The 22,808-nt window shown below is 38.5% G+C and overlaps 1 protein-coding gene across 1 annotated transcript; it reads left to right on the top strand.

The window, feature by feature from the left end:
* Positions 1-13,495: 13,495 nt before the first annotated feature.
* Positions 13,496-15,128, top strand: LOC112405315 (probable ATP-dependent RNA helicase DDX27; the record flags this gene model as incomplete). Its single annotated transcript, XM_024753667.1, has 2 exons — positions 13,496-14,559; positions 15,104-15,128. Coding segments are annotated over exons 1-2 (1,056 nt in total), but the record flags the coding sequence as incomplete, so codon positions are not given.
* Positions 15,129-22,808: the final 7,680 nt, after the last annotated feature.

Below are 22,808 nucleotides of genomic sequence, written 5' to 3'. Positions count from 1 at the left end.
ACACGTAACACAATTCTTTTTAAATCCTTTTAAATTGAAGACTGTATCAGTTGGGGCCCAGTCAGGAAACAAACACCACAGATTAATTTGAATAGGAAATTTCATTTAAAGAATTATTAGCCAAATAATAGGGGATTAACTACTATGTGTTAAAGATAATTCTTAAAAAATACAGGAAAAGCAGATACAGGGAGCAGACAGTACGCTTAGGGCTGATGCAGAATACTCAAAGGAAGAAAAAATTTAGAAGAGGCCACCACCACCCTCAAGACTGAGATCTAGATCTCACTGGAGGAGTGACACTGGCTGTGGCCTTGTGGATGGTTGAGAGGTAAGTGGAGGTGCCACAGGCTGAGACTGGAAAATGGGAAATTGCCCACTGGAGTGCCCACAAAACATTCCAGGAGGCTGCCTTCTGGGGTGCTGCTGAAACATCCAGGCAAGCAGCCCACTAGGGCACCTTAAAGACTGGCTGGGAAACCAGTTGTGGTGCCAGTGGAACTTGCTGGGAATCCCACTGTGAAGTTTGTACTGAATTTCCTGGGAAACTGCTGGTGGAATTTTCTGAAAAGGATGCCTGCTGGAATTGCATTGAACTCCATAGAAATCCAGCTCGGGTGCTGGCAGACTCTGGGGTATCAGTGAAACTCCCTGGGTGGTAAACACCACTGGGTGCCCTGCATGCTGACCTGCACTGCAGCAGCAAGAAAAGAGGAGCACAGTGGGGTCAGAAGGAGAAGCCCCTTCCTCTGTAGTGTCCCTCCAGCTCTGCTGACAAAGTTTAACATCATGCCAGCTGGCAAGAGAAATGTTTACAGGGTCTGACTCTGGTATCACAAAGCAGGGCAGTAAAGGATGGATTTGTTGTTGAGAGGCAAAACATTGAAAACTGGCACAAAGGCCATTAAGAACTTTTATCCTCTGGAAATCTGGGTTGGTTGCAGTGAATTTTGAAAATTAACAGAAGTCTGAAGACTGAGAAGTGGAATAAACTTAGAGCTAAAGTAAGAATATAGAGTACAGGTAATACTGTGTACACTAAAGGATTAACCTTCCAAAAGAGAAGTTTTGCCTTTGCTCCCAGCTCCTGGGAGGGAACCTCTAGGCCTTTGCAATGTTCTACCTGATAAGTGTCTTTGCTTATGTGGCGACCCTGGACCACACTGGACAGTCTATGCTAATGATGTGATCTGTCGTGGAGGCCTTAGGTCAAGCAGTATCAGCTTGACCTCTGGAGGTGCTGGAGGCAAAAGGTCAGCCAAGCAAGCAGTTAGCCATGTTTATGGATTCCCCGCAGGAAAAATTCTAGACACCAAGAATTGGGTGAGCCTCTGTGGTTGGCAATACGTTGTTCTTGTTGTCACACATCATTGATGGAAGAAATAAGCTCTGTCTACAGAACTCCACTGCAACATGAGAAATGGAACTCTGCACCTGATTTTCCCTGGCACCTATTCTATGTACCTTTTCCCATTGCCGATTTTGACCTGTATCCTTTTTTGTAATAAACCATAACCATGAGTATAACAGCTCAAGTTTGGCAGGAGGCGGGGCTCACTGACTTTCTAAACTCTCATATTTATTAGCTATCTATTGCTACATAACAAACCACCACAAAACTTAGCAGTTTGAAACAACATATATTTCTTATCTCACAGTTTCTGCAGGTCAGGAATCTGAGCAAGGCTTAACTGAGTCCCCTGCTTCAAAGTCTCTCACAAGACTGTAAAAAAGTACAAGTTGAAATCATGGTCTCAAGCGAAGGCTCAAATGTTTCCAAGCTCATTCACATGATTCTTGACAGGATTAACTGTCTCAAGGGTTGTTGGCCTGAAGGACTCATTTCCTTACTGGCTATTGGCTGGAATCCACCTTTAGTTCCTTTCCCCATGGCCTCCCCTAGGGCAGCTCAAAACATGGCATCTTGCTTTATCAGAGAAAGCACAGGAGAAGAGCCAGAAAGAGACTACCAGCAAGATAAAAGTCACAGTGCTTTATGGTCTGATTTTGGAATTGACATCCCATCCTTTTGCCATTCTCTATTTGTTAGAAGCAAGTGACTAGGTCTGGCTCATACACAAGGGGCAGGATTCCATGAGAGTATGAGACAAAGGTCATTGGGAGCCATTTCAAAAGCTGCCTACCACAAACAAACTATCTTATGAGGACTGAATAAAATAATGGCTGTGAAGATATTTAACTTAGAATGTGTTTTTGCAATGATTAGTCCACAAGGTATAGTTTTTGCTCTGATCTTTAATTTGAATTCCTGTTCTAGTAAATTAACTTGTGCTCCCAACTTATTTTATAATTGGAAGTGGATTTGGCTGAGGCCAGTATCACTCTGGGGATTAGAGCCCTGCCGAATCCCTGAATACCAAGCACTAGGGTTGATGTAATTATTTCTAGTGTCAGGCATTGCAGATTCTGCCTGCCTGGCCATAGAGTACTATTTAGCTTGATTCCCCATTGCTGTCTTATTTATTAGTTTTGTCTCTGGCTCTGTTTCAGAGCCAGCCATTTGCTGAGCTGCTGGGGACCACACCTTGGGCGCTATGCCAAATTACTCTGGTCAGCCTTCTGTGAGAGTGCCATGCTTGATGAAGGATTTACTCCTCCTCCCTAATTAAATGTGTGTTCTGGGGCCTAGGGAGGCTTATATCATGCTACATCCCAACCCATGCTTGACCAGGGCTCTAGAATTAGACTATGACAACTTTGTGGAAAAGTGTATGACCCCAACATTTTCAATGTTTTAGGACAGAGAAGTATAGGATGATTCAGTGAAATTACTGCATACACACACACACACGCACACACGGAGAGTGGAAATGAGTGAGCATGGGCATTTACAAAAAAAAAACAAAAGAGTGGTTCTGAAGCAAATGTTTATGTCTTAATTGAGAAATTTGATCAGGGAAACTAAGAATGCCTAAGAAGTTGGAAAGACTATTTAGCAAAGGAAACTATTCATAATGATTAACAGTTTTTTCTGTAAATTCAGCTTCTTATGCTTTTGGAACTTTATCATTCTTAAGGTCAGTTTTGGAACTTTATCATTCTTAAGGTCAGTTTCATTAACTCTGCTCTCTTTTGGCAATGCTAGTCTCCACAACAGGACAGGAATTTGTAAGGTACAATAGTTTATGAGGAGTCAGTTACATAAGTGGACCTTTACATGCATGTGGAACTCCTTGTTCCCACCAGCAGTTGTTAGAGCATAATCCTCTGTGAGTTTAAGTTCTACTCAAATTGTAGAGCTTTCTTTTGTTTGTTGAATGATTGTAATAATTTTAACAATGCCCTCCAGTCCTAGCTCATAATGCATACAATTATTTCATATAAACTTAGAGCAAGTTTCTAATTCTTTAAGTTATAAATGACAAGGGTTCAAACTCTGGCAAGTCTTTAAGAATGTTTACAAGGAGATTTTCCAATTCTGCTACTCACTGCCTGGTTTTGACTTTCTGGACTTAATATTACAAAGGTTACAGGAATGATGCTTCCAGTACTGAGGGGTACATATGACTGATTAATGAAAAACTGAATCCTACTAGAATCCTTTCCACCTATCAAGAATCTAAATCAAATTACTTCCATAGACAAGGTTATAGTTACCAAACTACCAATAAAACTAGGAAGAAAGATTCATTCCTTTCTTGAAAAGAGCACCATCCAACATTTTCTTAACATGCCTAACATTGCACCTCCCCAAAATGTTGTAGGCAGACTTCTAAGATGACCTTAAAATTCCCACTTGTTTCCCCACATCCACCCCCGACCTGCTCCAGGGTACACACCCTGTATAATTTTCTCCCCTTGAGTAAGCATGGAGCATACAAATATGACTGATGTTACTTCCATGATTAGGTTACATTTTATAGCAAAGGGAAAGGAATTTTAACAGATGTGATTAAGCTCACTAATCAGTTGACTTGAAGTTAATCAAAAGGGAGATTATCGTGGGTGGGCCTAGCATAACAGGTGAGCCCTTTAAAAAAGGATGTAGAGAGGTAAGAGTCTTGAGATAGCAGATTCTCTCTTTCTCTCTCTCAGTTGCTGGCTTTGAAGAAGCAAGCTGCCATGAGATCTATAGCTGCAAGGAAATGAATTCTGCTAACAACCACATGAACTTGGAAGAGGACCTCAAGTCTCAAACATTGGATGTGACCACAGCCCCAGCTGACATCTTGAGTTCAGGTTTGTGAGACCCTAAGCAAAAGATCCAACTAAGCCATGCTCAGACACTTGACCCATAAGAACTGTGAGGTAATAAATATATGTTTTAAGCTCCTAAATTTGTGGTAATTTGTTATGCAACAATAGATAACTATTATTGAAAGTGAGATACTGCTATTAAAAAAATACCTAAAGTGTGGGTGTGGCTTTGGTACTAGGCAGTGGGTGAAAGCTACAGTAGTTCTAAAGAGCATGACAGAGAATATGTAGATAGACTTGAACCGGCTGTTAGTGGAATTACAGACCATAGGAGTACTGCTGAGGGCTTAGAGAGAAGCAAGAAACATGTTATTGGAAGATGGAAGAAAGAGGATCCTTGTTATGCAGTAGCAGAAAACTTAGCCAAATTTTCTCCTGCAGTTATGTGGAAAACGTAACTTGTAAACAATGAAATTGGTTATGTAGGTAGGGCGATTTCCCAACAAAGTGTTGACGCTGCTACCTGGTATCTTCTTGAGGCTTACTGTAGAATGTGAGAGGAAAGATAAGTTGAGGGAACAATTCTTAAACAAAAGGAGCTAGGGCCAGATTATTTTGAAAATTCTCAGCCTCTGTGGATGGATAAAAAGATGGTAAAAGTCAGAAATGTCAGCTGAACCTGTGGCATACAGAAAAGGTTGAGTGGGTATGACTGTACAAATCTGAAAGATCAAAAGGTCATAATATTCAGTCACACTAAAGGCCCTTTCACTGAGATTAAGTGTGTGTCTCACAGATCCCCTCAGTCAAACCAGAGGCCTCTAGGAAATTTAAAAGTATTTGACCCTCAGCCATCTCAGCAGGAGCAAATGAGAGAGAAGGGACTATTTCAAAAAGATTTGTGGGTGTGGCTTTTATTTAATGGAGTGAAACCCAGTGAAAATCCATGCAAGATCCTCAGAGTTCTTGAGAAAATTGTTTCAGCAGAAACACTGCCAGCTTGGACTAAAAGGACTAATTGGACTAAAATGTTATTTTATACAATAAAAGGAGGCTGTCAAAATCCCAAGATTCTGCTGGAAGGAAGCAGGATAATACAACCACTCAGTTGAAAACATGTTCTTTCACATAAAAGGAATAACAACTCAGTGGGCAGAACAGAGAGTCCCAAGGGTGAATGTAAAAACCATGGGGGATCATTCCAAGGCTTTGAAACCTAATCAAGGAACTCTGGCTGGACTTCAGAACTGCTGTGGACCAGTGACTCTTTTCTACCTTCCATTTTCCCCCTTTAAAAAAAAAACTGGAATGTTTATAGCTGTTACACTATGCCTGTCTCACCATTGTACATTCACCACTAGGGGTTGATAACTTGTCTCTCTAGTTTTATAGGTGTGCAGATGGAGAGGAATTGAGCCCCAGATACTGTGCTTACGAGATTACATTTGGGAGCCTCATGCTCACCTGGTTGATTTAGATGATGAGATTTTGACCTTTGAGCTGATGCTAAAAGTGGATGAGACACTTAGGAAGCTTTGGAAGAGATTAATGCATTTTCCATGTGTGAGGAATGTGAATTACTGGGGGCTAGAGGAAATTCTAAAATGGCTCCTTTGTATGTGGGAAGAACCTGTGATTATGATGAATGCCACCGTAATTATTAGGTTACATTATAGTGATTTTTGGAGATGTAATTAAAGTTCTCAATCAGTTGATTCTAAATTAATCTGAAGGGAGATTACCCTGGGTGGGCCTGACCTAATCAGGGGATCCCTTTAAAAGAGGGCCTAGAGGTCAGAGAGCTTCTCCTATTGGCCTTAAAGAAGCGAGGTACTATGTTGTGAAAGAACCTGTGAGATGGCAAGGTAGCAAGGACCTGAGGTTGGTCTCAAGTTATGGAGAGCAGCCCCAGACGACAGCTAGCAAGGAAATGGGGTCCTCAGATTCACAATTGAAAAGAATGGAATTCTCCCAACAACCATATGAGCTTGGAAGAGAACCTTGAGCTCCCTAAAGGAATGCAGCCTGGCTAACACTTTCATTACAGCCTCGTCAGACCCTAGCAGAAGACCTACTTAAGCTGTGTCTGTACCCCTGACCCAGGGAGATCATGAGATAATAAATACATGTATGTTGTCTTAAGCCTCTGCATTTGTGGTAATATATTACATAGCACTAGGCAACTACATCTGTATTAGTCAAGGTTCAGCCAGAGAAGCAGAAGCAGTAGGATGTGGCTTATGCAATTGAGGGGGTTGGCCAAGCAAGCCTGAAATCCATAGGCTGGGCAGGCAGGAAGCGAAGGGCATGGATCCTTTATCAGATATATGTACTGAAAATGTTTTCTTCACTTTGTGGCTTGTCTTTTCACCTCCTGATGAAATTAATTCTTCTTTTTGTTCTTTATGGTTAGTGCTTTCTGTATCCTATTTATGTTTTCTTTGCATAGTCCAATGTAGTGAAGACAGTCACCCATGTTTCCTTCAAAAAATGTTATTATTTCACCTTTCACATTTTGATATTTACTTCATCTGAAGTTTAAGTTTTTATATGTTAGGAGGTAGTGTCAATATTCATTGTTTTCCAAATGTATATTCAACTTATGACACTATTAAGAACATTTTTTAAATTATATTTAAGTGATGTGTTTGTCATAAATTGTTCATTGGTTGTATATACATTTGTCTATTTCTAGAGTTTCTATAATGTGCCATGGGTCTATCTGTCTACATGTCAATATCACACTGTCCTAATTACTATGGTTTTGTAATATATTTTGATAACTATTAGTATGTATTCTCCAGCTTTGTTATTATTAAGATTGCCTTGGTTATCATTGGCCCCTTGCATTTTCATATCAATTTTGGAACCAGCTTGTCAACTTCTACAAAATAATTCTGGGATTCTGATCAGTTTTTCATTGACCCTAAAGATCAATTTGGGGATACCTGATATCTTTATAATATTGCATCCAGGAAAGTGGTATATCCTTCCATTTATTTAGCTACTCTTTCAATTCTCTCATTGTTTTGTAATTTCTAGTATTGTGGTCTTGCCTATCATGTTTTCAGATTTATTTCTAGGCATTTTATGTTTTTGATGTCACTATAATTGGTATCATTAAAATTTTTTTATTTTCTATTGCTTTACTACTTGTCTATAGTTACACAATATAGTTATACGCACTGGCCTTGTATCAGTGTCCTTGCTAAATTCAGTTACTTCTAATACTTTAGCTATAGGTTCTTTTGGATTTTTTTCACAAAAGTATTCATGAACTGTGTGTAGTAAGCCAGTTGCATTGAAGATACCAAAAATGAGGAAACAAATGAGACTCCATGGTTATTTTGATATGTCTTTCTTTTGTTTGGGAGGGAAAAACATAACTACAGATAAAATTAAAATAATTATAAGGAAATCATACAACTATATATTAATAAAGTAAAATCCAGGAAAACAATAGAGAATTTTGCAGGAAAGATGTGTATTCCAAAATTGCTTTAAGGGTTTTTGGTAGCTTACCAAGTCTGAGTTATCTCACTAGAAGAGTAGTTTTACAGACATGCTGAGCACTGGAATTTCACTATCCCTAGCAAGGCCACTTCACTGATCTGGAAGCTTCCTTTGTTACAGAGTGGCATAGCTCTTCTTTGCTCCTACCTCTCCACCTCCCACAGGTATATATATGTAGAATATTTAGGGGCAGGACTATTTCACTATAATATTGGAAATGGTGCATGTGGATCACTTATGCCTGGCTTCAGGTATAGATAAATGCAACTTCAGAAAATTGTGTACCCTCTACCACTTCTCTACTTCTAAGTTTTCACCCAATAAACCCAATTTTGTACGTGTACTGTACTGTATGTAGAATTGGTAGATTTAGCAAGTAAAAATATAGTTAAATTTGAATTTTAAGTAGATAATTTTAAATATACTTTCAGGTAAAGCACGAATATGATATTTTAATGTAAGTATGTCCATTTAATATTTAGGATATACATTTACCAAAAAAAATTTTTGTTTACCTGAAATTTAAATTTAACTGGGCGTCCTGTATTTTACCTTTTGCATCCTTTAGTAATACATGGTTTTAGCAGTGTGTGTCTTCAGCCCTTTATAGGATATTATACCACATACGCTCTCCCTTATTTCCAGTTTTGTGTGTTTGTTTACTTTTAATTTTTATTTATTTATTTACTTTTGTTTTTTTCTCGGTACGTGGGCCTCTCACTGTTGTGGCCTCTCCCGTTGGGGAGCACAGGCTCCGGACGCGCAGGCTCAGCGGCCATGGCTCACGGGCCCAGCCGCTCCGCGGCATGTGGGATCTTCCCGGACCGAGGCACGAACCCCTGTCCCCTGCATCGGCAGGCGGACTCTCAACCACTGCGCCACCAGGGAAGCCCTTGTTTACTTTTTATTGATAGGTTAGTTTGTATTTGTATGTTGCTTACTTTTTATTGATAGGCTAATTAGCATTTAGTTTTTTATTTTATTTATTTATTTTCATTTACATATCTATGTTGTATTTTATTGCTTTGGCACAAAGACTATTGCAAAGTGCACAAGGAAAGATCAGCTATGATGTAGTCTTCAGTTAAAATGAATTTCTGCTTATAATACAATTTTCTGGAGGGCATTAAAAAAAAAAAACAACTGAGTCATATAAGAGCATTTGATTAACTCTTAAATTAACCAACATTGCCTTTTAAATAGCTAGTGAGAAATAAGAATGATACAATTTACATATTTGTCAATGTCTACTGTAAGGTGTGTTTTTCTAGACTTGATATTTAGAGAACAACAATACTAACATTAGTATCTAATTATTGGGTGCCTGCTATGTGCCTTGAACTGTTCCAGACGATTTAAATATTTCATTTAAATAACATATCAAGTCTCTGTGCTAAGTAATACTATTAATGCCAGAGTCAAATATTTTCAGGAAGATTAAATCAGTTTCTCAAGGTCTCTAAACTGGTAAGCCGAAGAGGAACAATTTGGTCAGAGGTCTATCATACACAGCCAGGAAGCAGTTAAAATTCACCTGCTACCAGCAGCAAAACACAGCTGAGCAAGGCTCGTGCAGGAGTTTGTTTAGATTTGCTGGATTCAATAAAACTAAAACATCTGTTTTGGTCACTGCACTGGACATGCTCTTGAAATTTGTTGACAATAAAATATATCTCATTTGATACTGGGAAAGGAAATTTAGAAATACTAGTAAAAATATTGTACTTGTTAGAAAAAAATTCTGAAAGACTTTGATAAGTAATCTCTTCTGTGGAGATGCTGTCCATCCCCAACCTCCATCCTTTCATGACCACACCAGTAGACATTACAGGACTCCAGAAAATACTTCCTTGATCTCTCTCACCTCCAAAAGAAGTTTAGCTGTGCCTCCTTGTTACTTCACATATTTGCTAATCTATTATTACAGAGGTTTATCAGTTATATTTTTCAATAGTCAGTGGGTTTAATTAAGTTATGCATTATTACTGTTGTATCTCTAGTATTTGGTACATATTCTGACACCCAGCAAGCAATTATTATATGTTTCCTAAATAGATAAGGAAGAATAAACAGTTTCTATATGAATCAAATGGGTACCAGTTGCTGAAATTCATAAATGGAAGAGTTGAAGCAGTCTCAGATAATTATAAAACTCTTTAAGTAGATAATTTTAGATATACTTTCAGGTAAAGCACAAATATGATATTTTAATGTAAGTATGTCCATTTAATATTTAGGATATACATTTACCAAAAAAAATTTAAAGATTTAATTTTAAAAATTTAAAGATTTGTAGTAGAATATAACAATGTAATTCAGAGAATTTATGGGTAACATTTTATTAAGTAAGTGTTGGCCATATGGATATGATCTCTGCAGCCAAAGATCTTATTTGCTAAACTACCTGTAATGGTAACAATCATTGTGACATAACTTTTAGGAACCTCTTTTAAGGCTTCTGGATTTGTATTATAACTGTCATCTTTTACTATCATAGCTGATATATGGAAATTTGGTGACACTTTTAAAAAAAATTTTAAGCACACTAACTTCTTTTTCTAATATTTATTTAGGCTGTGCCACGTCTTAGTTAAGGCATGCTGGATCTTTGCTGCGTCATGTGAACTCATAGATGTGGCATGCATGTGGGATCTAGTTCCCCGAACAGGGATCGAACCTGGGCCCCCTGCATTGGGAGCACGGATTCTTACCTACTGGACCACCAGGGAAGTCCCTGGTGACACTCCTATCTGGAAAAAAAAGCCTTACAGAAGTTTTAACCATATGACTATGTCTTGTAAAATATAACATTCATATATGCATAAATGCATTTTCACTTCTATACACATAACATTTAATTTTTAAAATATATATTTTGTCTCATTTTCAAACTTCTATCCATAGACTTAATTACTTGTATTGTTTTTCCTTTCTGCCTACATCATTATTAATTCTTTTCTTCTCTTTTCTTTGGTTCATCTGTTATTTGGTTTCCTACTTCATATTTGCAGGCTTGGATCATTTTTAAAATTTTTTGTCAGTAATAAAACTATTTCCTATCATAACTGTTTCATTATACATTTATATAGTTATTTCAGTTGGGTTTTGATACTTTTTAAATTCATTTTCTCTCAAATATTTTGTTTTTGTGGTTCTACTTTCTCTTTCCTGTAGTTGGACCCTAAAATTAATTTTAAAGGAAAAGATTATCAGATTTAATATTTATGCTTTTTTAAAACCACAATCTATAGAGACAATTTTAATCTACTATCACTTAGATATTTTTTATTATTATATCTCTGCCATAGATAGTAAAAAAGTTGTTAGAAATATTTCCTGTTCTTGGTCAATATTACTCAGAATAGATGACTTTCTGGTCACCTTTTAAATATTTCCAAGACTAGACTTCATAAACTCCTTTGGTATCTCTAAATTAATACATACCTTTTAATAGTACTGCCTCTGGTACCATCTTTTGCCTTCCAATCCATTCCCCAAGTAGCAGTTAGTATTTACATTTTGCCTAAATATTAAGTGAAGAAGAGAAAATCTACCAGGTTGCTTTCTTTTTGTGTAAAAGGCCGTCTTTCTTCTTCCTTTTTTTCCCCCATGTTTTAGTATTTTAGATGACTTTACTGTTTTCAAAGCCTCTTTAATCTCATTTCATAATCAGTGAAAATGAGCATGGAAGGACTTCCATTGTTCAGATGATTGAACCAAGGTTAAGTGAGAGTAGGGAGTCTGCTAGAGACATCCTGGTAATTATCACACTACCAGTTATGGTGGCTACCACAGCAGCCTGCCTCATGCCTCTTCTTCACAGAATTTCATGTGCTAGTTCTTTGAGCAATTTTCAATAATAGCAATAAAGAGCTATTTCTCAGAAACAAATGATTGGAAACTAACACTTGGCAGATTCATGGCTCAGTGTTTTGTTTTGTTTTGTTTTTTGTTGTCAACTAGACTGCTGTACTTAAAATTAAATCCTCTCCTGGGCTCACAGCTGGTACTGCAAACACTGCTAATTGGACAGGCTGAAGTGTGAAACTAAATATATACGTTGTCATTTTACTCAACAGTTTCTGGAAAATGTATTGCAGGTAAATCAGCAGGCATTAGCAAAGCTTTTGAGAAAGTACACATATGGGTATTAAGCCTCATGATGGATGTTTCCCTACTAGAGCAAAGCAAGCATCTGACTTTCGTAGCCATTACTGAAGCAGCGTAGATTTGTCATTCTGAAAACAAATGAGACTTTTCCCTTATGTAATTTTGAACATTTTGATTGATTTTTGGATAATAGCCTTCCCAACTTTTTTTTTCTCCAATGTTATATTCCTCTCTCTTTGTCCTAGAGGAATACCAAATATCTCCTATTAAATAATTTCAATATATAGTTTTAAATGCCTTTCATTGTGTTGATTATACAGGAGGAACTTGTGAAATATGTGTCTAATGGCCTAATCAATAGGTAACCATATTTTACTCATTTTGTTTTTCATTCTGGAGTCTCAGTGAGATAGAAGCATTGGAAATCAGGCAATGTTACTTAAAAGGAAAGAAAAGAAAAATCTCATCAGAGTTCCTTTGGGACCCAGGGTGATATTTACTTATGCAGTAAGATTTTCTGTTCCAAACCTTTATAACTATGTTCAACTTCCAATTGGAAGACATTATTGATTAACTTTTAATTTAGAAGAGACAAATTAAAGATAATGCTAGTTTTCTCTGCATGGCAATCTCGATTCACTTTCCATTCTTTTCTGCCCTACTCTGCAACCTGTGAGAATAAATGTTATAAAAGACAACATCCAGGTGCTCTTGATTTCTGGCTTCTATATGGTTTTGGTCAGTGACATGCACTGCCAGAGATTTGAAGGTGGGAAAAGAAAGAGGTTGGGTATTTATTTCCTTTGTTCCTTCTCTGCCAGGTCATGGTTTGGTCAGTGGTTGTATTCATCTACCTAAGACTTAGTCTTTGTGACAGACATCTCCTGCTCTCAACAGACTCCAAATCATTGTTTCTTCCCCTTGCCCATTCAGGTATAATGATACTAACGTTCCATGAAGTTGCTAATCTCTGAGCATTTTATTATTCTTCATTGGTTCCGTTAGCCCTGTCCATACATCTATAAATTATCCTTTCTTGTACTCTCTTTAATTAAACTTTTGAAGATGAAATCTGTTTTCTGGTAGAATTCTGATAGAGAATATAATTGGTAGCAGGGTTGGACTCAAGAATCAAACCCTCAGAATGGACTTCTGGGTTTTGGTGTATGTAAATTGAATGACTGAATGGACAATACTGACACTGAAAATTGATGTCATGACCATTGGTGGCATCAGATGAAGAGCCAGTGGAGGGCAAGTCAGTTGGAAGACAATGACAAAGTGGCACGCAAGAGTGTGTGTTTGCTTTGTTCTGCATATGGTAGCTTTTTATCTAAATAAAAGGATGAAAATGGAATACAAATGGACTGTGCTGGTCCATCCCCATTTTTACCTATATGTATTTTATGTGTCCTTCTTTCCAATGCCATGTGCTTTAGGAGGCTGACTTCCAGACTGTATCACCAAATATCTTTGCTATCTGGCTATTATTTGGGTATTTTCTCCCACAATCAAGATTCATCTCTATAAATTAACCTTTCACTGAACTCTTTTAAAATCTTTGGTGTGCTATTTCCTGCCATGACCCTGACTGTTAAGACAAACTCCCTAAAGTATAAGGTGGAAGCACTGGATCTTCTTGACTTTGCAGTTTGTAACCTACATTGTCTTAGGAGAGAGGGAGCCTAAAGACAAGTACTGAGCCTAGCGCGCTGCGCTGGTTTCCGGAAGTGGCTGCTGCGGCGACATGCTTGCGGAGCTGGGTTTAATCGGGACCATAGGTGAAGATGATGAGGTGCCAGTGGAGCCAGAGACTGACTCCAAAGACCAGGAGGAGGAGGGGCCCATTGTGCTGGGCAGAAAGCAGAAAGCCTTGCAGAAGAACCGCAGTGCCGATTTCAACCCTGACTTTGTTTTCACTGAGAAGGAGGGGATGTACGATGGCAGCTGGGCCATGGCTGACGTCATAAGCCAGCTCAAGAAGAAGAGGGCAGCCACGACATTAGATGAGAAGATTGAGAAAGTTCGAAAGAAAAGGAAAACAGAGGATAAAGAAGCCAAGTCTGGGAAGTTAGAGAAGGAGAAAGAAGCAAAGGAGGGCTCTGAACCTGAGGAACAGGAAGACTTTGAAGGGAAAGATGAGGAAGCCACAGAAGATGAAGAATCAGAGACTGACTATTCGTCAGCTGATGAGAACGTCCTCACCAAAGCAGATACACTCAAAGTAAAGGAGCAGCAGAAGAAGAAAGGACAGGAAGCAGGAGGATTTTTTGAAGATGCATCTCAGTGTGATGAAAACCTCTCATTCCAGGACATGAACCTTTCCCACCCTCTTCTGAAGGCCATCACAGCCATGGGCTTCAAGGACCCCACACCGATCCAGAAGGCATGCATACCTGTGGGTGTGTTGGGGAAGGACATCTGTGCCTGTGCAGCCACTGGGACAGGTAAAACTGCGGCTTTTGCCCTGCCCGTCTTGGAGCGTCTGATCTACAAACCCCGCCAGGCTCCGGTGACCCATGTGCTGGTGCTGGTTCCCACCTGGGAACTGGGCATCCAGGTGCACTCCGTCACCAAGCAGCTGGCCCAGTTCTGCAGCATCACCACCTGCCTGGCTGTGGGCGGCCTGGACGTGAAGTCTCAGGAAGCAGCCCTCCGGGCAGCGCCTGACATCCTCATTGCCACCCCGGGCCGGCTCATTGATCACCTCCACCACTGCCCTTCCTTCCACCTGAGCAGCATCGAGGTGCTCATCCTGGATGAGGCTGACAGGTTTCTGCTCCAGCTGTCACTATGCTGGCCACTCTATAACAGTTCCTGGGACTTCGCTGGTGGTCCAGTGGTTAAGAATCTGCTTGCGGGCTTCCCTGGTGGCGCAGTGGTTGAGAGTCCGCCTGCCGATGCAGGGAACATGGGTTCGTTCCCCAGTCCAGGAAGATCCCACATGCTGCAGAGCGGCTGGGCCTGTGAGCATGGCCGCTCACCCTGTGCGTCTGGAGCCTGTGCTCCTCAACGGGAGAGGCCACAACAGTGAGAGGCCCGCGTACAGCAAAAAAAAAAAAAGAGAAAAAGAATCCGCTTGCCAATGCAAGGGACACGGGTTTGATCCCTGAAGATCCCATGTGCCGTGGAGCAACTAAGCCCTGAGCCACAACTACTGAAGCCCGTGTGCCTAGAGCTTGTGCTCCACAACAAGAGAAGCCACCACGATGAGAAGCTGACGCACCGCAATGAAGAGTAGCCACCATTCACCGCAACTAGAGAGAAAAGCCTGTGTGCAGCAACGAAGACCCAATGCAGCCCCCCAAAATAAATAAATAAATGAAATATTTTTTAAAAAACAAAAAAAACAGTTCATCCCTGCCCCCCACACCTCCGCCTCGTCCTTCCCTTCCTGCCTTATGTTCTCTGAGGTGCTACACCTCCTTGACCTCCCGCATTGTTACCTAAATGCTCGTGTGGTGGCTGTGTCCCTCTTCTCCCCAGAACTTCATGTTCGAGAAGGGCCGGCTTTGTGTTTGTGTTGCCTGCTGCCACATCCCAGTGCCAGGGCCGTGTCTAGAATCTAGCAGGTGCACAGTAGGTGTTGAATAACTGGTCGACTGCCTCCCCTGAGCATTCTTGAGGCCTGAAGGAGGTAAAGGAGATCGTTCTAAGCCAAGGGAACATGATCTGATTTAGGTTTTAAATATCAAAAATATCAATGTCTCAAAAGACCAAGAAAGGCTGTGGAAGTTTCAGACTGAGACCAAAGAGACACGACAACTAAAGGTGATACCTGTCCCTCAACTGCAGCCTGAACTGGACGAGAAATACTGTAAAGGATTGGATGGGTTGAAAAAATTGGAGTCACAGTAATCTCACAGATGACTATTATCTGCAAAGAGAAAGAGGTTCCTTTCCTAGTGGAGAGAGCTGGTAGACACCACTTCAACCAAGTGACCAAACTGCGTTGCTGGAACAAACTGTCTGTCTCCGGATGGAGTGAGAGTGAGGTGCAGAGCTGCCCCCTACCCGGCTCTCAGCAATGATTGTTGAATCCAGTCACTGGGGAATAATTAGACATATTCAGAGTGTGAAAAAGGATGAGAGGACTTTGTAGACTAAGGGAGACTAAAGAGATGTGACAACCAAGTACAACGTAGGAACTGTCATTCCTGACTAAAAAAATAAAAAGACAGCTCTAGAATGACGTTTTGGGGACAGTTAGAGAAAACTGAATATACATGTACTTTACTTTAGATATCATTCAGACACTTGAATTTCTCAGGTGTGATAACGACATTGTGTTTATGTAGGAGAAATTCACCGTTCTTAGGGAATGTGTGCTGAAATATTTAGGGGTCCGGTGTCATGATATCTGCCACTTAATAGCATAAGATTCAGCAAAAGAAAAAAAAGAAAGACTAAGCAGATACGGGCAAATGATAATTCTTGGTGAACCTTGGAAAAAGGGTAAGATAACACTAATAAAATAAGTAAATAAATGAGCCTGAAACATAACCAACATATGTATTTTTTCGATACATAACAGTATCGAAAAAAAAAAAAAAGACAAGTACTGCTCCCTCTTTTGAGGAATCTTTCTGTGCTTCTGATTTGTTTTCTGTTAGCAATGGGCCCCTATTATGTGATCTGTACATCTCCATCCAAGACTTGGTATGGTAGCTGGACAACAGGGGCCTGTTAGCATATAGACTTTCTTGTCTTTCTGGAAACAACAGCAACAAGCTATTATACTATGAGAAACCAGTCTTAAAAGTCATAAATAAAATTGGCCACACCATTTTCTAAAAATGGTGATATACTCTGAGAAAGAAGAGAACACACTCAGAAATAAGAGATAATCAAGACTCATATATCTTAGTTCAGGACACTGAATGATTATTGGTAGAGAGAAAAATTCCTGATTCTGACAAAGGTGGGAGTTTCTTAAACTCTGTCCAGTCTCTGTGAAACACATTTCAAGTTGGAAGAAAGGGAATAAGCTATGAAACAGACAAGGAAGACTTCCTTTCACAGTATATGAGAATCATAATAGCTTGGGAGAAACCTGCTTTGAAACATCAGTATTGGCTACAGTGAGAAGAGCCAATAGTACAGCAGTGGTGGGAAGGAGCCTGTGTACCATTTTTGGTATCTGCGCTATCAAAAGAAACGGTCAAGGGCATATAACAGGCATACGCTTGCAAAGACCTTACAAAGTGAAAGTTCTCAGTAAGTCTTAGTTCTAGTATTTGTAATACTGGTTGAGGGATGAGAGTGAATACCATTATGACCGTTAACACTTTTGGTGTGGTTTAGGGATTCTGTTATAGGTACTGATTGTTACTACTATATATTGAAGCACTGCTGTGTGCTAGACAGTGTATGGCACTTGGTATACTTTTTCATTAATGCTAACAAATTTTCAAAGTACCTCTATGCTTATTTTGTCTATAAAGAAACTAAATATGAGTAAATTTTATTGTCATCTAAGTTACAGACCCATTAGGTCCTGAAGTCTAGATTCAAAACTTATTCTTGGGCTTCCCTGGTGGCGCAGTGGTTGGGAGTCCGCCTGCTGATGCGGGGGACGCGGGTTCGTGCCCCGGTCCGGGAGGATCCCGCATGCCGCGGAGCGGCTGGGCCCGTGAGCCCTGGCCGCTGAGCCTGCGCGTCCGGAGCGTGTGCTCTGCAGCGGGAGAGGCCACAACAGTGAGAAGCCCGCGTACCGCAAAAAAAAAAAAAACTTATTCTTACCAGTCCCTAGGATATAATCAACTCACAATATGCTTGCTGACTAAAGGCCCCAGTATTGGCCTAAGATTATGTTTTAGAGAAATACCTTTCCTTTTACTATTAATGTTTCCACGGGGTTGTTTTTATATTTTCTTTCTTTCTTTCTTTTTTTTTTCAGTTGCAGAAAGGCTGAGGTCAACCCATAAAAAGAAACAGAGCGAAGAGAATGGAGAGTGAAAGACCTGGCAATAGCTTAACAGCTTTTAGGCCCTGGATTCATGAAAAACCTAGTTGGCTTGGTTTGCATTGTTTTCTTCTGTTGGTCTCTGGTATGTTTCTCTCACTTGCAACAAAAGGAATGTCAACTAGTAAACTGAAGATCTGGAAAATAATGGTCATTATCCTGGGAATCTGAATCATTAGCCTGATGATAAGCTAATTAAATTGGCCTCCTTGTGCTGATAGGCTGGCTTTTGCATTAGTTTTATTCTATAGGCATGTCCTAGTTTGTGAGAACAAGTAAACAAAACACATCTTTCCTTGTAATTATTACCAAACACTTACCTTATGGAGAAGATGCTTTAAAATCTTTCTTGAGATTTAGCACAGAACTCCAGTATTCCTAGGATTAGAGTCCTTTATGGGTTTTTACCATTTAAAGATCTTTCCTAGGGGATGACCTAGGGGATGAAAATCCTGAACCTATGTCTGAGGCCTCACTCTCCAATTTCAGGCTTTACAATTGGTACCTACCTAACTTTTGTCTTCCTGTATCTCTGGAATGAATATGTCATTACCTTCACCCTTCCCCTTCTAATAGCACAACACATTCGAATTTTCTGTGATACTTTTTGGATGTGAGCTCATCTTATTCAACTCAGCTACAATTAACTGCAGTTGACTTTATATCTTCTGTGCATGGCCTACCCACTGGATAAGTATTATTGCTCTCTGCCCTTTCTTCTCCTACTCCTTCCTGCCTCTTACTCTGCCAGTGACTGTTTCCAATCTTCTGTATCAACAATTATAACACATAATGGACTTTTTCCTCCAATCTTCTATATCAACAGTTATGACACATAATACATATTTTCCTCCATGCAATCTTTCCTTATATTCTAATAGTCCATTTGGCAAAGAAAAAACATTATGGCTAGTCTTCTTCTAATGGAAGAGAAACATGACATGACTTCTAAGACGAACTTTCACAAAACATGTTGAGATTTTTTTTCTACCCCATCAATTTATGGACTAAATAGGTGTGTGTCTGTGTGTGTGAAAACACTGCTCTTCAAAAAGATATCAGTGAGAGCTGGATCAGATATCACAAGTCAAATATTCAATTTATAAACTATTCAATGGACTGTTAAGGGGAGTTTTGGCCAGGAAAATAAGGCAATATTATTAGATCCCAAAGTTATTATTTGTTAGGCCACCTAAAATAATGTAGTTGTTGGAAGAAAAAGTTACATGGCTCTTAAGCCCCTTATCCACATCTACTTTTTTAAAGATTTTGATTATGATAGATTAGCAGAGAATTTTTTGAAGGATTACTCTATAAAGAGCTGGACTGTTAAGTCCTACTCCCTTTAAGCCAACCCATATTGGAATATTGGAGTTCTGTGCTAAATCTCAAGAAAGATTTTAAGCATCTTCTCCATAAGGTAAGTGTTTGGTAATAATTACAAGGAAAGATGTGTTTTGTTTACTTGTTCTCACAAACTAGGACATGCCTATAGAATAAAACTAATGCAAAAGCCAGCCTATCAGCACAAGGAGGCCAATTTAATTAGCTTATCATTAGGCTAATGATTCAGATTCCCAGATTGAGGAGTGGGTATCATCCCAAGCTTTATGAAAGGGGTTTCACAGATACCGTTCAGAGGACTTAATGTGTATCTTCTGCAGTTAGATGTTAGTGGATCCGTATACAATTCCACCAAGAAAGGAAGACACCAAGGGATAGGCTAGCTCTCTGCTATCCGGTGAGCAGAAGTAGAGGTAGCTTTGTTGGAACAAATATGACCAAATGGGAGAGAGAGCCACACTGGAACCATTTAAAATCCTGCCTGCATAACTTCTGAAGGGGAAAAGATAGTCAAATAAAGAACAGGGTGCATTTAAAACAATTATAACAGCAATAGATACAACAATAAAAACAAGATCTGAGTGAGGCTGGCCAGTGAAAGGGAACATCTTAGATCATGGGAAGTGCAGTCAATTGTTCCTGGTGGGGCATGCAGGAATCCAGGAAAGCACCAAAGAGATAAGGAGTCATATTTAAACATCTCCTCTGCCCAGAGGGTACATAACCAACTTGAAAGAGAAAAAAGTAAAGTAAGAACTTCATGACTACTGTGATGGTTAACTTTACATGTCAATTTGACTAGGCCATGGTACTGAGATATTTGGCCAAACATCTGTCTTGATATCACTGTGAAGGTATCTTTTTAGATGAGATTAACACTTAAATTGGTACAGTTTGAGTAAAGCTGATTACCTTGCATAATGTGGGTGGGTCTCATTCAATCAGTTGAAGGCCTTGAAAGGAAAACACTGTATCCCCCAAGGAAGAGGGGATTCTGCTTCCAGAATGACTTTGAACTCTAGCTGCAACGTCAGCTCTTCCCTGTGTCTCTAGCCTGCTGGCCTGCCCTGCAGTTTTCAGATTTTATAGTCCCCAAAATACAGTTAGACACTTCTTTAAAATAAATTTCTCTCACTCTATGTAGACACATACTATTGGTTCTGTTTCTCTGGAGAAACCTGAATAATACAACCTCTTAACCTCTTCTCTTTTCTTCATCTGACCATGGATAGGTGGCAGAAAATGAACCTGTAAATTTTATTTTAGTTAACAAGATGGGGTGAGGAAATGGAAGCATTAGAAATGGAAGAAACACCACCTTCACTTTCCCAGGTTCTCACTAATTAAAGGACCCAAATGGTGGAGAAGAGATTCCCTTTAAATCAGTTTTGATTAATACTTGAACATGGACACATTTACAAACCTTTTTATTGGAGTAAAATGTACATGCGGAAAGAAAAGCTTCTCTCATAAATGTACAGTTGGCTCAGTTTTCACAAATGGAATACACCTATGCAACCAGCACCTAAATCAAGAAACAGAACATTAGCAGTATTCAGATAAAATTCTAAGGGCAGAAACAAACAAAATAAATTTGCTTTCTGATATATCCTATGATTCATAATTGTTTAATGAAAAAGTTATAGAGTTAATATTTCCATCTGATTCTTCATAATGCAAAAGCAGCAAAGTGCATGAACATGTGTGTTTGTGTGTGTGTGTGTGTGTGTGTGTGTGTGTGTGTGTGTGTGTGAATTCAATCGTAAAATGCTAGCATTTAACTTGAGGATAGATCTCTTCTGATAATATATGCTACATATTCAAATTCATAATGTTCAAAGAGAATTCAAATATCCCTTATCACAGTTTTTACTACATTCACACATTCCTTTTATTAATAACTACCATTTTTCTGTCAAATAAAAAAAAGTGTCAATTCAGTAAGGCAACTATTGTGAATTCAATGCAGAAATTCAGTGAATCATAATTTATTTTTCTGATTTTCACTGAATTGGCATAATTGCTGAAATGTCTTGCTATCATGTAGAAACAGCCTCTTAATTTATGCATCAAGCTTTCTTTTTTCATATCCTAGGTAGGATTTAATATTAGTTCCTGTGTTGCTGTCTATTGGTGTAATGTGATAATTAGTAATTAAAGAAAAATCACTTTTTCAAAGGAGAAATAATATAATGCATCATAAATGAATCGTAAGTATACATTATTAATTAATAAGTTCCTATAACTAATTGTTTAATCAAGGTACGGCTTAAAGTCCCTAACAACAAATTGAATTTCATGTCTACAAATATCTCATGCTGACTTAGAAAACATTTCCTAATAAATTTCTGCATATTTTTAAAAACCCCAAGCAAGTTCTGGATTATGATTTTTCCTTAAATTTAAGCCTTATAAAAAGGTAGCAAAAAAATGAATCTGTAAATTGCCTATTAGTTAGCATAGCTCCAGGCATACTGGCACATTTATTAAATATTGTTCGGTGATTTCAAGCCGGAAATTAGGAAATGACTAATATATAACAGTAATTGTGGTTTTAATGTTTTATAGAGAATAAATAAATTGACTAATAAAAATAGCTAGCATTTGTTTATTATTGTACAAATGTTTATGGAACACACATATTTTCCAGTCCATTTTCTATTATTATACCATTTTACAGATGAAGAAACAGGCTCAGTAAGGTATTATCATTTCAGGATCTGTGTTCTGTTCACATTATAATAAATGGGAAAGTTTTATTTTAATGAGACATACCCACTATTGTTTCCATAGTAGAAGAGCAAAGTGACAGATACCTCAACTACAAAGGCTGCAGGATCAGGAAAAGAAGAAAAGTTCCTAGTTTAAGGCATTGAATTAGCCCATTTCCATCTAAAACAATTATTTACTAAATTGTATTTACTAAATGAGAGCTGAGAATCAAACGCTATTATTAAATGAATTCTAGTTTATTTACAAATTCCAGGAAAAGAAAATGGAGAAAATGTAGGAAATATCCCCATGTAAAACTGGTCTTGGGTTTATGACTCTGTAACTTTTTGCACGCAATTGAAATGGTGTGGAGTTGTAGTGGAATTGGCCCAGAAATGAGAATTTGTGCAATTAGAGTCCTAATTTACAGATGTTGGTATAATCCAATCTGTAAAACCACCTTTCTTCCATAGTTCTTAATTACGTCTGGTCCTTAAAGACTATGGAACATTATGTTCCTAAACACACAGTTTTTTCATCTAAGTTATAGAATGAGAAAGAACTTCAATGTTCTGTGAAATTCTTTACACCAGAATTTTATTATAAAGCCCATTTATTAAGGGTATTAGGTATTCTGCTAAATTGTATGCTACACTGTCAAAGAGGAAAACAATACAATTAGCAAGAAATAATAAGCGTTTGGCAAAGTGACTTTCACAAAATAAATATACCAATACCCCTATGTATACACAATTAGGAATTATAAAATATAATGAAAAAGTGATTGCCTTCATAAATTTGTAAGAACCATGTAAGTCATAAAATAGTAAAGTATAAATTTAGTAAGAAAAAGTTGAGGCCTTAGTGAAGACACTTACTAAATTACAAGAAGAAACAAAAAATAATTTTTTTTTTAGATATATCACATGCCAGTATCTTTATTGCTCCATTTTAGGAAGAAATTATTATTATTTTTTAACATCTTTATTGCAGTATAATTGCTTTA

The sequence above is a fragment of the Neophocaena asiaeorientalis genome, unplaced genomic scaffold, assembly GCF_003031525.2.
Source record: "Neophocaena asiaeorientalis asiaeorientalis breed wild unplaced genomic scaffold, Neophocaena_asiaeorientalis_V1.1 scaffold342, whole genome shotgun sequence".
Taxonomy (NCBI): domain Eukaryota; kingdom Metazoa; phylum Chordata; class Mammalia; order Artiodactyla; family Phocoenidae; genus Neophocaena; species Neophocaena asiaeorientalis.
This window is presented reverse-complemented; position numbering and strand designations above follow the sequence as displayed.